The 17,210-nt window shown below is 38.8% G+C and overlaps 1 protein-coding gene across 47 annotated transcripts in view; it reads left to right on the forward strand.

Annotated features, from left to right (window-relative positions):
• Positions 1-17,210, forward strand: part of clasp2 (cytoplasmic linker associated protein 2) — a 223,911-nt gene that overhangs the window by 118,730 nt on the left and 87,971 nt on the right. For all 47 annotated transcript variants that reach the window (XM_062958261.1, XM_062958283.1, XM_062958265.1 and 44 more), the window contains 4 exons: positions 2,678-2,757; positions 13,312-13,404; positions 13,516-13,661; positions 15,262-15,397. In XM_062958261.1, coding sequence (XP_062814331.1) covers positions 2,678-2,757; positions 13,312-13,404; positions 13,516-13,661; positions 15,262-15,397 — 455 coding nt within the window. The remainder of the gene's footprint in view (positions 1-2,677; positions 2,758-13,311; positions 13,405-13,515; positions 13,662-15,261; positions 15,398-17,210) is intronic.

The following is a 17,210-nucleotide window of genomic DNA, read 5'->3' on the forward strand; positions in this document are numbered from 1 at the left end:
ATGTAGTCTATCCAATGCAATTTTCTGAATCAGCAACCCAAATAACCCCAAGAACAAATCTAAAAACCAAGACACCAATAATTCTTTTTGATAGGCTGTGTAATCTTTGCAAGATGCTCTTCTCTTGCTTTTCTTTGTCTTTTATAAGATCCACTCCTTGTGTTTCCAGTGAAATTGGTGTTTACACTTTTTAGATAGAAGTGCCTTCCTTTTTCATTTTTCTCTTGACCTATAGGCATGTGAGAGCTAGTCAATACTATTCTTGCCTGTCTGTGGGTAGCAGAAACAGAATACATTGTGCATATTTGCTTAAATTACATAGTTTTGGGTACAGTGTTTAGTTTTTTAGCATAGAATCTGTAGTCTTATCAGAAAAGGTTTACTTCCTTTGAACTCAGTTATTGATGCTCTTGTAAATACATAACAATCTATATCTATATATATAAAAGAGTGATGGCATCACAGCGACGCACAAAACAACAAAACTACAGGCCCCCCAACCTCGAAATTTGACAACACAACCCATCATCCACGCCTCTAGGTTGATACAACAAAAAGAAAAGAAAAATAAAGTCCTAATTGCTTTTATCCAATTGCTGCCAGTTAGAAGGTTAAGCTCCTCCAACTTGGTCTCCTAGCAACCCAATAAAAAATAATAAAAAACACTAAAAATTAATACAATAAAATACTATAATAACAGAAAATAACTAAAAATAATACAAGAAAATAATAAAATATAATAAATAAAAATATAACTTACAATAAAATTAATTAAAAAATGCAAATAACGTCAAATAAAAATTACACAACAATTTTTAACCAATACCACCACCACTTTGCCACAGCAACGCGTGGCCGGGCACAGCTAGTATATATATAAAAGAGTGATGGCATCAGAGCAGCGGACAAAACAACAAAACTACAGGCCCCCCAACCTCGAAATTTGACAACACAACCCATCATCCACGGCTCTAGGTTGATACAACAAAAAGAAAAGAAAAATAAAGTCCTAATTAGAGAGAGAGGAATAATTGTTTTTATCCAATTGCTGCCAGTTACAAGGCTAAGTTCCGCCCACTTGGTTTACTAGCAACCTACTCAGCCCAGGGGACAGGCACAGTTAGGCCTCACTTAGGCCTCTTCCACAGATTATCTAATTTGCACTGGATTATATGGCAGTGTAGACTCAAGGCCCTTCCACACAGCTATATAACCCATTTATAATCTTATATTATCTGCTTGGCACTGGATTATCTTGACTCCACACTGCCATATAATCCACTTCAGTGTACATTTTATACAGCTGTGAAGGGGCCTCATATAATCCAGTTCTAAGCAGATAATATAAGATTATAAATATACAGTAGAGTCTCACTTATCCAACATAAACAGGCCGGCAGAACGCTGGATAAGTGAATATGTTGGATAATAAGAAGGGATTCAGAAAAAGCCTATTAAACATCAAATTAGGTAATGATTATACAAATTAAGCACCAAACATCATACAACAAATTGGACAGAAAAAGTAATGCTATGTAATAATTACTGTATTTACAAATTTAGCACCAAAATATCACAATGCATTTAAAACATTTACTACAAAAACATTGACTACTAAAAGGCAGACTGTGTTGGATAATCCAGAATGTTGGATAAGTGAGATTCTACTGTAATATGAAATAATTACTGTGGTAATCCAGTCCAACCCAATTCTGCCATGGAGGACACAATCCAAGCACACCCAACAGATGGCCACCCAGCCTCTCAATAATAATAATAATAATAATAATAATAATAATAATATCATCATACAATCATAAGGTTAGGAGACACCCCTAAGGATCATCCAGTTCAACTTCCTTCTACCATACAGGACGACACAAACCAAGCAGTCCTGAGAGATGGCCATCCAAGATCTGCACAATAATAATACAAATCGAATCATAGAATCAGACAGTTAGGAGAGACCCCTAAAGGCCATCCAGTCCAACCCAACTCTGCCATTGGACGATACAATCCAAGCACTCCCAACAGATGGCCACCCAGCCTCTCAATACTAATACTAATAATAACAATAACATCATCATACAATCCTAAGGTTTGGAGTGACCCCTAAGGATCATCAAGATCAACTTCCTTCTACCATGCAGGAGGACACAATCCAAGCACTCCTGACAGATGGCCATCCAGCCTCTACATAATAATGATGATGATGAAGATGATGATGATGATAATAGAAGCATAGAATCCAAGAGTTTGGAGAGACCCCTAAGGGCCATCCAGCCCAACCCTTTCTACTATGCAGCAGGACACAATCCAAGCATTCACAACACATGGACAACGTATAAATACTATACAATACTACACAGGGACATAGACCCCCTCTACCCTCACCACTTTCACAGTACACAAACAACCAAATGCATACTAAACATAAAGACAACCATACAACAGACATTCAATACCACAACTACCTCAACAATTTCTCACCAACACCACCAGACAATACCACAGCAACGCGTGGCCGGGCACAGCTAGTACTGTATAAGGCTTTTGCACTGCTTGAACCACCTTACATTTCATTCAATTTTAACTTGCCGGTAATATGTTTCTATTTTTTCTTTAGTTGCTCTTTCCTTTAAATTTTCAGTTAAAATATCATTGCTAACATTGACAGGTCCCACAAAGGAAGGAGGTGCTGGAGCTGTTGATGAAGATGATTTCATAAAAGCCTTTACAGATGTTCCTACTGTGCAGGTAAAATTATATCATTTAGTTATGTTGTTGATTTTAATTTTGGGAGTGCCAGATTTCATCAATTCTTTGTTATAGTCAAGCTTGATTTCAGTAATAGAATGATTGTCACTGTTAGCGGTATTTAATTAAAGCACATGATTACAGAGGTTTCAGAAGCAGAAAATTTGAAGTTATGAATTTGAGAGATCACTTTAAAGTACTGAAGATGGTGAGTTAGAATGTAACAAATTAGTTCATCTGTGAAGGTTTGGTATCTAAGTTAAATACTTGTCATGAAATATAAAACTATGCATATATTTGATGCTCAGAAAAAGAAAAAATCCCAAGTCCATTGGCTAGTCATTTGGTGAAGGTTGTGGAGCTTCCATAGTGTCTAGTAAAGAATCTGTAGCATAAATCTCTTAACTACATCTGCCGTCTCATCGTGGCATACGGCAACTGTGATAAGGTGGATTAATCATAAGTGGATTAAATGCATGGTAGGGGATTCCTTCTTTAGCAGGGCATAGAAAAAGTGGTGATCAAGAACTTTTCATCTCTTTCTTCTAAATTAATTTAATTCAAGTAATGAAATCTTATTCCTGTTATGAATCACTTTGGTTTACTACAGAGTTGTATTGCTTGTCCTCAATGAGTATAAGTCCCTACATTTTAGGCAAATTAAAATGTGTTGATGTATGTATACTCATAAGATCAAAAGCAGTGCTGTTTTACAAATTAAGGCAATTGTTCTATTCAGGCATAGTGCTAAATAATAATTTAGCATTGTGGACAAGACAAGCCTCCCCCACAAATCTGGTTCCAGTTTATCTCCCTCTTTTTTTTACTTCTGTTAGAATAGCTGTGAGGAAATAAGGAGCTTCCATTTTATACTGAGTTCAGTTCAGGATGTTGAATGAACCCTAAATTGTGGTTACGTTTAACTGTGGTTGATGAATACATGACAGTTTTATAAACTGTTGTTTGAAGTTTACTTGTTTCCATTAGCTGTAATTAAAATTAACACAGTTCAGATAATATAGAAAACTGGTTAATCTTAACCATCGGTGGAAAAGTCTGGTCTACAAGACACATTCAGCCCTCAAGAACTTTTTGAGATCCCCAGACCATTTCGTCCTTATAAAATTGCCTCTGTGGGCTTGGAAAAAGATATTTTGCTGCATTTTTAGTAAAGTCTCAGCCATTTTTGGAACCCCGGTGGCGAAGTGTGTTAAAGCACTGAGCTGCTGAACTTGCAGACCGAAAGGTCCCAGGTTCAAATCCCGGGAGTGGAGTGAGCACCCGCTGTTGCTCCAGCTTCTGCCAAACTAGCAGTTCGAAAACATGCCAATGTGAGTAGATCAATAGGTACCGCTCTGGCGGGAAGGTAACGGTGCGCCATGCAGTCATGCTGGCCACATGACCTTGGAGGTGTCTACGGACAACGCCGGCTCTTTGGTTTAGAAATGGAGATGTGCACCAACCCCCAGAGTCAGACATGACTAGACTTAACGTCACGGGAAACCTTTACCTTTTTTTCTCAGCCATTTTAGAGCAAATCTTTTGGCAAAAATGCATGATCCTGAGAATAAAGTTTATTCTGATAACACTAAGTGATTGAGAATTGCGGAAATTCAGGATGTGCTGGATATTGATTGTACAGGTCGACTCCACACATTTGTGGCTTTAATTTTTGTGCATTTGATTATTCCTGGATTTGATTAATATGGTCCTTCTAGGAATCTCAACTTTAGTTGGCTGTTGCGCGTAGAGCAGAAGTGTTAAACTCATTTTCACTGAGGGCCACATCAGCTTTATGGTTGCCTTCAAAGTGCTGTTTGTAATTGTAAGACTGTATAACTAACTACGTTGCCCTGGCATTGAAAGCCTTGTGGGCCTCATAAAATGATGTGGCAGGCTGGATTTGGCCTGCAGGTTTTGCTTTTGACATGTGTGCCATAGAGTCTCACTGGACAACCTAGAGTTTCACAGAAGAGTGTTCTTCAGGTTACATTTTTTTTAAGTTTGTGGTTTTCATCCTGTCATCATGGAGGAGCCGAAGGATGTTCACAAATTTGTCAGGGCACCCGATTTTTTTGGAGGATGGTCCAGAAAGCACTGCGATTCACTGTGTCGAATGCCTTTGCAAGGTCAATGAATGCCATGTACAGAGGTTGGTTTTGTTCCCTACATTTTTCTTTGAGCTGTCGTACAGTGAAGATCATGTCCACTGTTCCTCTGGAGGGACGGAAGCCATTCTGGGATTCTGGGAGGGTGTCTTCTGAGACAGGGAGAAGGCGGTTGGCAAGGATTCTTGCGAGGATTTTCCCAGCAGAGGTTAGAAGGGAGATACCGCGATAGTTCCCGCAATCTGTTCTATCCCCTTTCTTGAAAAGGGTGATGATGGTGGCATCCTTGAAGTCTGCTGGGATTTTCTCGGTCACCCACACCTTTTCAATGAGCTGGTGGAGTTGTTGTATCAGCTCAGGTCCACCTGCTTTGAAGATTTCAGCAGGAATCCCACCAGGTCCGCTGTCTTTGTTGTTTTTTTTTGTTGGCTGATGGCATTGCTAACTTCTTCCAAACTAGGCAGTGCTTGCAAGCTCATCCCTGGTTTGTTGTTGCGGGATTTGTGAGAGGTTCTCTTCGGCCACATTGGAACTGCGATTCAGCAGGTTCTGGTAGTGCTCTTTCCAACGTAGTGCAATTGATGTTTTGTCCTTCATAATTTTGGTTCCATCTGATGAACGTAGGGGCTGTATGCCATGGTTTCAGCCCTCCGAATTAACCTTGCCAAAAACCAACAGGCAACCATCATATGTGCCTATGCACCAACTCTAGATGCTGACGAAGACATCAAGGAAATTTTTTATTGTCAGCTGGACACTGTTCTATCGGAGATTCCTAAGGAGGATAAAATCATCCCCCTGGGGGACACGCTCTTCCGCCAGAAAAACAAGCTCAAGACATCATGGAAGCACCCCCGGTCAATGCATTGGCACCTCTTGGAATATGTAATTACACGTGCCAGAGACCGCTGTGATGTGCTTCTCACAAGAGCCATGACAGGTGCTGATGACTGCTGGACGGACCACAGGTTAATCCGATCCACGATGGCTATCAAGATCATCCCCAAACGCAGACTCCAAGAAAGAAAAACAAGGCGTAAAATGAACACCCAAGCCCTTCAGGAGCCCTCCAAACGAGCCCTTCTCCAAACAACACTCAAGGATCATCTACCCACAGAACATTGGAACAAACTGAAGACCTCCATCATCACAACCTGCGAAGAAACCATTGGATACCGAACTAAGAAACATCAAGACTGGTTTGACGATAACGACAAAGAGATCCAACAGCTAATTGATAACAAAAGGAAAGCCTTCCAAACATGGCAGAGAGACACCAACTGTGCTGCCAAGAAAAAGATCTATGTCAGTGCAAAAGCTGAGGTCCAAAGAAGGACCAGAGAACTCAAGAACATCTGGTGGACAAAGAAGGCTGAAGAAATCCAACACCTTGAAGATACCCATGATGCTCAGGGATTTTTCAAAGCCACAAAGATCATTTACGGACCAATCCACTGTGATATTATTATGAGGAAGAAGTAATTTCTGATTAGAGATCAGTCTACAACGTGATCAAAATGTATTCATAAATAGTGCATAGAAAAATGCATAAAGATGAAAATAATGTACAGTTGCAGTTTAATTGATAGTAAAAGACATACAAAAGTTTTACATTTGAAAAAGAAAAAACTGAGCTTTCCATGTAGGATGGAATATGTGAGGTTTTCAGTCTCATATAAATTGGAATGAGACTGGCAAGAAATTCCTCAAGTACCTTGCCAAAATCTGGCTTGTCTGATACAGATATTCAAAACTAGCACTGTGCTAATTCAAGCCTGTTTGATTTGTTTCTTTATTTTAATGCATGATTGGTGGTTGTGAGGTCCTTGGAAACCATCAAAGTACTAGTTAATTTTTTTTCAGGTCATAGGTGCTCATAGTAATATTGATAGAATAGTTTTGGTTTCCATCATTTTCTACTGTTGTGTGTGAAAGGCCTGGGTGTGTGAAAGAGATAAAAGAAATATCTAATATATCTAATTATTTTAAACATTAGGATTATAAAGTGTATAAAATTGCGTGTATTATATTGCATGAACGCAGTGAAATAGGCATCCTTAAATTCACAATACAGCTGTATAAAAGCTGGAGGCATTGAACTGCTGTATTTTATTGCATAATAGTCGCCATTGCATGATAATCACACCACCCTTTTGAGGAAGGCAAAATTGGTATTTCTGTCTTTTGGCATAAAAGTTGCACCCTTAGTTCACTCACCCAGGCGAGTAACCTAAAGGTAAGGCTACCTTTTGGTGCTACTGGGCTTGACTCAGCTCTCACTCACCCTGCTCACCTGCCCTCTTTCCCTTTTGGCTCTGCAACACAGGTGGGTGAAGTGTCACTTGTCCGTGTGACTACACCCTTTGTAGCTTGGAAGGAAGAGGCTGGTGGGAAGGTGAATTTTCTAGCTCTGAAGGCAGAGGCTAGAGAGCGGGCAGGTTCACAGGTAGCCAAGGGAACCCTCACATAATAGTTGCATCCCCCATGGATTATGAAATGAAATACAGTAATCACAAATCATGCTGCAGGCAGCACATTTTACGTTCCAGTCTCAGCCCGGAAAACATACAACAACCCTCCTAATTCTATTTTGCAAACAAGGGATTTACAATAATAATAATCTTTATTCTTATACTCCACCACCATCTCCCAAACAGAACTTGGGGTGGCTTACATATGGGACAAAATGCCCATACACACAAATACAAACAACCCATCAAGCAAAAACAAGATTAGAATAAAAACATCATTAAAAATAACAAAACTGTTAAAAACACAAATTTAATAAAACATACAAATATAAAATGGCCATGTAACAATACTCAGTAAAACCAATTGCCATAATACAATGGGTGTGATCAGGATATACAAGGGCTGAGAATGGAGTAGTGCAAGCGGCATAGATAGGGCCGGGTATTGGATAAAAAGAAGAGAGTAGCATTTTCTGTTGAACCTAGGGACTGGGCATTTGTGACTAGGGACCAGGTATTGTCAAAAGCAAGCTGAAACAACCAAGTTTTCAGGTCTCTACCAAAGGTGGACAATGTTGGGGCTTGTCTGATTTCCCATGGAAGGGAGTTCCAAAACCGGGGGCCACTACTGAGAAGGCCCTCTTTCTCGTCCCCACCAACCGCGCTTGTGATGGTGGCGGGAACGAGAGGAGCCCCCCCCCCCCCCCCCCCCCGCGGTAGATCTTAGAGCCGGTGCCAATTCATAGGGAGAGATGCAATCTTGAAGATAACCATTTAAGGTTTTATAGGCCATAACCTGCACTTTGAATTGGGACCGGAAACTTATTGACAGCCAGTGGAACTGCTTTAATAGGGATGTTGTATGCTCCCTATAATTAGCTCCAGTTAGTAACCTGGCTGCTGATCTTTGTACCAGTTGCAATTTCCGGGCCATCTTCAAAGGCAGCCCCACGTAGAGTGCATTACAGTAATCAAATCTGGATGTAACTAAAGCATGGACCACCGTGGCCAAGTCAGGCTTCTCGAAGTACAACTTCTTTCTTTTGATGCAACTATACCAGTTTAGTTGTGTTGAATCCTGTTACAGGCAGTACCCAAATTACAAACATCTGGTTTACATATAAGTCTGGTTACAAACAGGAGTGAGACATCAGGAAGTGAGAGGAAATCTACCCCTAGGGAGGGAAATTCACTCCTGTAAGAGTCATCATGGGAAAAAGGTGTATCCACTGAAAATCCTTGTTTCTATGACAACTCAAACATTTCAAAATCCAATTGTCACAGGAACTGAGGTGAAATCTTCTGAGCATGGTCTTAATCTAAAAATTCAACTTAAGGACAAATCTACAGAACCTACCTGTTCATAACCTGGGGATTGTCTGTAGTCCCATTTATAAGTAAGTTTTCCCAAATGGAACTCTTCAAGTTGATAACCCTACAAATTGACAAGGGCTTGTTTTGGCTAATTCCTTGTCTCCAGATGTGGTCTGGGTGGCTGAATGCATGCAAAGGGGAACTGGCAAAAATTGTCCTCTTCCTCCAGTGTAGAAAATCCATTGAATTATAATTCCAGACCTAATGGAATAAGTTATTCTATTCACATAGTGTCGGTTTTGGGTCCACCTCATTGTTTTTAGTTTGAGATCATTTTTGTACACATAAGCACACAATTCTGACATGCATATACATTTGGCCTCAAATCTTTACTATCAATAATCCAGTATGCCCTCTGTATTTTTTAAATACATTAAGTCACCAGAATACCATCCATATATGAACTGTTAGAATTTGGAAATACAAACAATAATACCATATCAGTATGATATTACTCTGTGGTGGCATAGAAAGAAATACACAACCAATAATGTTTCTTGAATTCATATTTTTCTTACTTTCCATATTTATCTACTAGGTACCCTAGTTTTAACTGTATTTATAAGACGTGGGCACTGCTTATTCATATGCAAAGTAACTTTCAAATTATTTCTGACAAAAAAGCCTGCATATGTTGGTGGAGTTGGCATTTGAATGATTCAATATGTCTCCCATCCTTAATTAAAAAATCAAAAGAATCAACATCACACAACCAAGCAATTTCTAGCACCTGACAGCCTGTCCTAGAAGCTCTGCTACACACCATATTAAATTGCATGGAAGCTACCATTTACAATTGAGCCTTTCAGTAGAAGTCCTCATTCCTGGGCATTCATGGCCTGCACCATCTTTTGTTTTAAATATTCTGGCACCTAAGTCTGAATGTCTCTAAGCATTTACAATCCGATTCTCTTGGGAAAAGAGCTCCTTGAAAAAAGAACCCGAATACGAAATGCCCTCGATATGCAATATAAACTATACTTCTTTGATTGACAGAGAACCAGCATGTTTTACATTCATCATGCCTTCGTACAGTGGTAATATTTTCATAGATGTTATCCTGCTTAGGATAGGTCCACACAACATACAACCCAAATTTTGTGCTTCCCTCAGAGACTCTGAGTCTAAGCCTTAGTGAGGGAGGTTATATACACATAGTGCTACAACAGAGTAGTCAAACTAACCTGTGGCAAAAGGGGGCACTGCTAGTAGATATGGTCAGGACCCTGGAAGTGCTGGTCTTGCTTGGAAACAGTCTGGGGAGGTTGTTGGGCTTAGTTTGGAGTAGTGAGGAGCAAGAAAGAAATGTTATGGTGTTTTGGACTTTTTTTCAGAGGGCAGTGAATCTTGGGCTCCAGGTTATGTTAAAATGTAACATTAAATTGAATGTTTTAGATGAGGAGAGAGGTGGTAAAGAAGAAGAGATGACAGAGGCAACCCAAAGAGAAAGGGAGAGTGGTGGAGGAAAAAGGACTGCAACCAGTCACTATGCTAAGGGGAAGGGGAGAAATCAAGACTATTCAACTTTACTACTTGCTCTGAGAGAAAGGCATCCTATCTTCGGCCTAAAGAGGTTTAGCAAAGGTAAAGGTTTCCCCTTGATGTTAGGTCTAATCGCGTCCAACTCTAGAGTGTGGCGCGCATCTCCATTTCTAAGCTAAAGAACTTGCATTGTCCGTAGATGCCCTCAAGGTCATGTGGCCGGCATGACTGCATGGAGCTCCGTTATCTTCCTGCCAGAGCATTACCTATTGATCTACTCACATTTGCATGTTTTTGAACTGTTGGGTTGGCAGAAGCTGGGGTTAACAGCTAGAACTCACCCTGCTCCCCAGGTTTGAACCGCCAACCTTTGAGTCAGCAATTTCAGCCACTTCACAGTTTAATCTTCTGTGCCACTGGGAGTTTAGCCTATTTAATTTTGGCCCCTTAATACTGCCAAGTTGTGCTTTGGGCATAGTTTAAAATGTAGTATTGTGACTAAAGATAATATGTTTCAGCTCTACTGTGAATTGACTGCTTCTTTCTGTGATGTGATGTATCCGTGCAAATGCTGTTGCAGGGCACATTTCCATTTTAATACCAAAACTACTTGGATTAATTTTTCTAGCTTTATTTCCTCTACTTCTGGCAACCAGCCTAGCAGGTTAAATCTTAGATGTCTGATAGTGCTAAACCATTCTTTTTCTTTATGTATCTTCACCATGTTTTTCTGTATCCTGGATCAGAGATAGTTGCATCTTTCTTACATATTCAACAGGGCATGCAGTTTGAGGCTAAAAAGTACAAATGTTTTATAGGAAAGAAATACAAAAGTGCAACTATAAAACCACCAAAACTGCTAAACTACAAACCATCACTACGTATTGCTGTTATAAGGAAGCTGTCACATGTGGTAAGGGCGATCTTAGGTTATTTATTTAGGTTGTTCTTCAACAAAAAATGCCTCCTAAAGTGGCTTTGAACAACAATAATAGGGGAACTTTTACTTTCAGACTAGCATGGTAAAAGGCCTGAAATGAAAGGAGATTAGGAGGGAGGGAGGGAGGAAACTAGCTTCCTTTATGAAGTTCTAATTTTTAAATGGTGTATTGTAAAACATTTTTCAGTAGAAGAGAGATGAGAATTTGTTGATCTCTCAACAGAAACAGTCAAAGAGTCTTTCTTTTTTTCTGTGCATCTAGATTGGCCATGCTTCTGTGTTTCTCCATATTAAGTGTTTTGCAGTGAAATGGCAAGTATAGTGATGCCCAGGCTCTCTGTTTTTGAAGTTGTGAAGTTTGCCATTCCTATCCCCAGTTTATTATTTCAAAGAGAAGCCAGAACACTGCTTCAGTGACATTGTGCCAGACCAGCAGACCATCTGACACCCCTTTCATTTCCACACTTGAAACTGGGAGCAGGACTGTACTTCATAACAAAGCGAAGGGAAAGTTCTTGCCAACCAACCACAAATGTTGGCATGTCTAACTAAGCAGTTCCAGATCTCTGGTGACTACATGGAAGATTTCAAAGTATTTCCAAGGTCAAATAAGAGTCTTGACAAAATGTGAGACTTATATGGTATGCCTGATTGTGGGAACTCCGGGTGTGAAATACTAACTTGAATAAAGTAATACCAAACTGCCTTTCCATCGGTGCAGTTTGGGATTATTATGGAATGAGCACCCCAAAATCCAAAATACTAAAAAAATTGACCATATGGGTTACTGAGACAGTGACTCCTTTCCTTTCCTATGATTCAATGTATGAAAACATTGTTTCATGTACAAAATTATTAAAAAATATTGTACAAAATCACCTTCAGGCTGTGTATAAGGTGTATATGAAAATGTTTCATATATACCTTATGCTGATAGCCTGAAGATGATTTTTTTTTATTCATTTAATGAATTTCGTGTTTATATATGAGTGACATCTCCAAGATACTTCATTATAGTATATGTACATGTATTCAAAAATACATTTAAAAACTACAAATCCCAAACAAATCTGGCCCTAGGCATTTTGGGTAAGGGATTCTAAACATGCCCTGCTTTAAGATGACAAAATATTCTTATGCATTGCTCACCAAACTTTCCAAACATTATGCTTTTTGTAGTGTGTCAATTAATTCAGTGTTTAATGAGTTTGATTCCCAATTTTGGTAGGAATAAGCTCTCATTATATTATGTTGCCCTCTGTTGGCTGCCTACAAAAACAAACCATGTTTTACATTGCTTGCTGAAGGATATGTTTAATTGTTTATACCAGCTTGTCTTTTTGTATATTTGTTTTTTCTATACCAGCTTGTCTTGTATATTTGTCTTTTCTAATTTTGTTTTGTAATATTTAAAGTTCCTTCTCCATTTTGTATCTGGGTTTTGACTGATAAAACAGATTAGGTACAGTTCAATTTAGTGAAGAATGGGGTGTGACAAATAAGTTCCTTTTAAAATCCGTTCTGATTCTCTGTTTCCCATATTCTATTTTGAGAGTTTTGGATTACTCTATGTTGTGTCATATTTATTGTTAGCAGCCTTGAGTTCCCCGATCGTGAGAAAAGTTGGGATAATAATAAAGTAAATAAAAATATAACTATCCTTAAAGAGTTCTAGTCCCTCCGAACTGGGATTATCTCCATTCATGCTTCTGTTTTATGTTTTCTGAGCTTAGTATAGTTTTGGTTCTTTACTATCTGTGTGCATAATTAGGGGTACAGCAGCACATATATGGTATAGATATTTTTGTAGATACCTGAAATCCAATGGTCATGTAGTTCCAAAAAACTGTGATGACTAGAAAAATCAGAGCATTTTAGTGTGTCCAAAAACACCAGTTTAAGAAACATACTTTGAAAACTACACACATCAGTCATTATACCAATGATGAAAGGTTTGGTTTTCAAGGGTAGCTAGAACAAAATCTATATTATATTAAACTACTTTCACAATGTTTGGAATAATGAAATTTAAATTAGATATTTGGGAACTACTAAATGAATTTTTCTGTAGCAAATGGAGATCAAAAGACAGGGTGTTGCTTTCATGGGACACTCTTGGCATTGTATTTTGAATTAATTTGAGTTACTCACTCAGTATCAATTTTCTCTGAACTTTCAGATCTATTCAGCCCGTGAACTTGAGGAAACATTAAATAAAATCAGGGAAATCCTGTCAGATGATAAACATGACTGGGATCAACGAGCCAATGCAGTATGTATTATTAATATTAAGTACTATGTATTTCTCTTAATAAGCAACACACTGTAATCTATGTTTGGAATCAGATTCTTTATGTTGCAATTCTTTTGTCTGTTATTCCAGCTCAAGAAGGTCCGGTCATTACTTGTTGCTGGGGCTGCACAATATGATTGCTTTTTCCAGCATTTACGACTCTTGGATGGAGCATTTAAATTATCAGCAAAGGATCTCAGATCACAGGTGGTTCGAGAAGCATGCATTACAGTAGCGTAAGTATATGCAAAACAATCTGAAAAATGCCTTTGCTAGTAGTGATCAATTTGCTGATCTGAAGAGGCAGCATATTGAAAGTAAGCAGATTTAGAAAAACATTTGCCACACAAACTGTTTGACTACTGTAGAGGAGGATCCGAAATGCAACTAAAGGACATGGTAAATTTCTGTAATGCATTTTGTTATACTGTTAGTGGCAGTGCTTATAGCTCTTGTAGATTATTTGCTTCTAATAGCATAAATTCTCTATTAAAAATTCAGCAATAATGTTCAGAGGCATAAACAGCAGTGTGAAGTGACATTCATTCGGCATATTATTAATATGCATTAAATTTTTCGAAGTAGAATTGTATTGGTCAATCAAGCAGTGATAATATCTGCAACCACAGGCCCCTCAACATTTCAAATATCAGAAATCACTCTGGGCTTTGAAATAATGAGATTTGATGTCTTCTCATTTATTGAGGTTTATGTTTTCAGTGCTGGTTGTAAAAAACATTTTGTAGACTGAGGTGTTATTTCAAGACATTAGTCACACTTCCCCTCCTTGGGGGGGGGGGGGTGCGACTATCATGTGGTGGTGACTACTATGTGGTGAAAAAAGCCTCCTTTGAGGGGAGCTTTTTTCACCACACAATAGTCCCTTTGAGGGTGAACCTTCACAGATGGGTAAAGCTTCAACTGCCCCCACTTCTGTGGCCTTGAAACTTAACTGCAGAGGTTGATCAGCAAGTTCAGCTGCCTGCCCCTTCCCTCCAGAAGGGAGAGGCTGGCAAGCAGGCAAATACACCCAAAGCAAGCCACCACAGCTCATGGTGGAGAGGCGATTGGGTGGGTGAATCCCCTCCACAACTACCTCCCATCGCTCCAAGAGGACATGTGCAGGTGGGTGATATTTCACCTGCCCTCTTTGCATAATAGTCATGCCCTTGAAGCATAGCTGCAGACAGGAGAGGTGGACAGCAAGTTCACCCACCCATCCCTCCCTTTCGTAAGGGAGGAGCTGGGAAGGGAGAGGCTGGTGGGCAAGTGAATACACTTAAGGCAAGCCACCATAGCTCAGGGTGAAGTGGCAATCTAGTGGTGAACCCATCCACCTCTCCCCTCCAGTACTTTCTTCCATAGCTCCCAGAGGAGAAGTGTGGGCAGGTGAAGCTTCACTTGCCCCCTTCACATATTAGTCACGCCCAAGATTTAAGGGTGTGACTATTATGCAGGGAATCCTTAAAAAACCAAAATCGGAACCAAAAAAAGAAGGATGTGACTGTTGTGTGAAATTTATATTTGCCATAGTACATATAATGTTGCTTGAATAGCAGGGCAGTTGTTTCTATGTAGATGTGTTTAATACACAGGTGGAGAACAAATCTTTCAGTTTGTAACTGATTCAGATTAATGGTGAATGGCTTTCCTGCCTTGGAAAATGGATCAATGGGTTAAGTATAGTGATTCCATTTTCAGATTACGATAGATTATTGAGTTAGTTCTTATGAACTTTCATGAACCCCCAGAGTCATCTGAATGATTGATGTTAGAAATAGAAACCGGACTAAATTGTGTTTTATAACTAGCTTTATTTACTTCTATTCCTTGCAGCCATCTTTCAACAGTTCTAGGAAACAAATTTGATCATGGCGCAGAAGCCATTGTGCCTACTCTGTTTAATCTGGTTCCTAATACCGCCAAAGTTATGGCTACTTCTGGGTGTGCAGCCATTAGATTTATTATTCGTGTAAGTATTTTCTTTATCATTCTCCATACTATCAGTGTTAACATTTATTAAATTTGTGCATAGGGATGTACTTTTTGCATTCAGACTAAGCACTGTTTGGTGAGATGTGAACGATATTATTGAAGTATAAATTATTAGTATTTTTTACCATGGACATTCTTTGTTGTTAAGGAAATAACAAAGTTTAAATTACAATTTGACAGTTGACAACTTCAAAAGCGAATAAATAATTAGCTTGTTAGAACTGGTTACAAGTATGCAAGAAAGTTATCTTTTGGGGCAGCTGAATGTCAACAGTAAACCAATTAGAAAAGGATTTGGAGAAGAAAATTGCCATTATTATAAAGCTTTTATATAGGCCAGCTCTATTTGTTTTAATCTCAAATGAATATCTTACCTCAGGAAGAGTAAAAGAAATAAATACATTATAAAGAATTTAATACACTTTCTCCCTGGGAGTCAGATGGCAAAAAGGGCTCTATGTTTCCCAGAGAAGGAGGAAGAGTGCCCAGCTGGAAACCCAGACATTCCTGCTGCTTAGCCGTGGATGGGCTGCAAGGCCTTAAGGCCTCTCTGGCCAAAGGAGTAGAATATGCCACAATCATTGGGTGCATTACATTTGATAGCAAATCCTTTTTTTTTTTCGTAATTTGCACCTTCAAAACTGAAGTGCATATTTCATTCAATGGCGTGTTATACTTGAGTGCTGCTGCTGCTCAATCGCATTGTCATTTCCGACTCTTTGTGAGCTCATGGACCAGTCCACGGCAGAGCTTCCTGTTGGCTGTCGCCGCCCCCAGTTCCTTCAAGTTCAAGCCAGTCACTTCAAGGATACCGTCCATCCATCTCGCCCTTGGCCGGACTCTCTTCCTTTTTCCTTCCATTTTCCCCAGCATCGTGATCTTGAGTAAATATGGGTATTTTTGTCTGTCAGAGGCTTTTATGAGTGTATATTGCTTATACAGTACTTTACTAAAGTTGAGCTCTTCTAGGACAGAAATGCTGCACATTAATTCTCCAAAATCTGACTTAGGTTTGAGAAATCTTTGCTTTTTATTCCCACTTCAGGAGCTTACATTGTTGCAACTAACTACAGTAGAGTCTCACTTATCCAACACTCGCTTTTCCAACGTTCTGGATTATCCAATGCATTTTTGTAGTCGATGTTTTCAATAAATTGTGATATTTTGGTGCTAAATTCGTAAATACAGTAATTACTACATAGCATTATTTTGTATTGAACTACTTTTTCTGTCCAATTTGTTGTATAACATGATGTTTTGGTGCTTAATTTGTAAAATCATAACCTAATTTGATGTTTAATAGACTTTTCCTTGATCCTTCCTTATTAACCAACATATTCGCTTATCCAACGTTCTGCCGGCCCATTTATGTTGGATAAGCGAGACTCTACTGTATGTTTAGTTTCTCACATTTTACTAGTTATGTTAACTTCTGCCAGCTTTTAACAGATCATGGTATACTGTAAACATTTGAATTTTGTAAAACATCTCTTTGCTTATTCAGTTTTTTTTAGATATTTAATAAAATGCTTGCTAGTTCAGTTTATTAGATATTCAGTAAAATATAAAACTAAAATATGACGGTTGATTTGTTGATCATTTGTGTAATGAGCAACATTACATTAAAATAATACTGCATATCTTAATTACTTCCACATTATAATTTATTAAAGTTTGAATTAAATAAAAGTATGAGCTGCATGCTCAATTCATTTCAGTGGCTCCTTGACAAAAATGTGAAATGATAAAGTCAGAGTGGTAGTTGAGATCTTGCAAATATCCTCTTCCAA

The sequence above is a fragment of the Anolis carolinensis genome, chromosome 6 (assembly GCF_035594765.1).
Source record: "Anolis carolinensis isolate JA03-04 chromosome 6, rAnoCar3.1.pri, whole genome shotgun sequence".
Taxonomy (NCBI): Eukaryota; Metazoa; Chordata; class Lepidosauria; order Squamata; family Dactyloidae; genus Anolis; species Anolis carolinensis.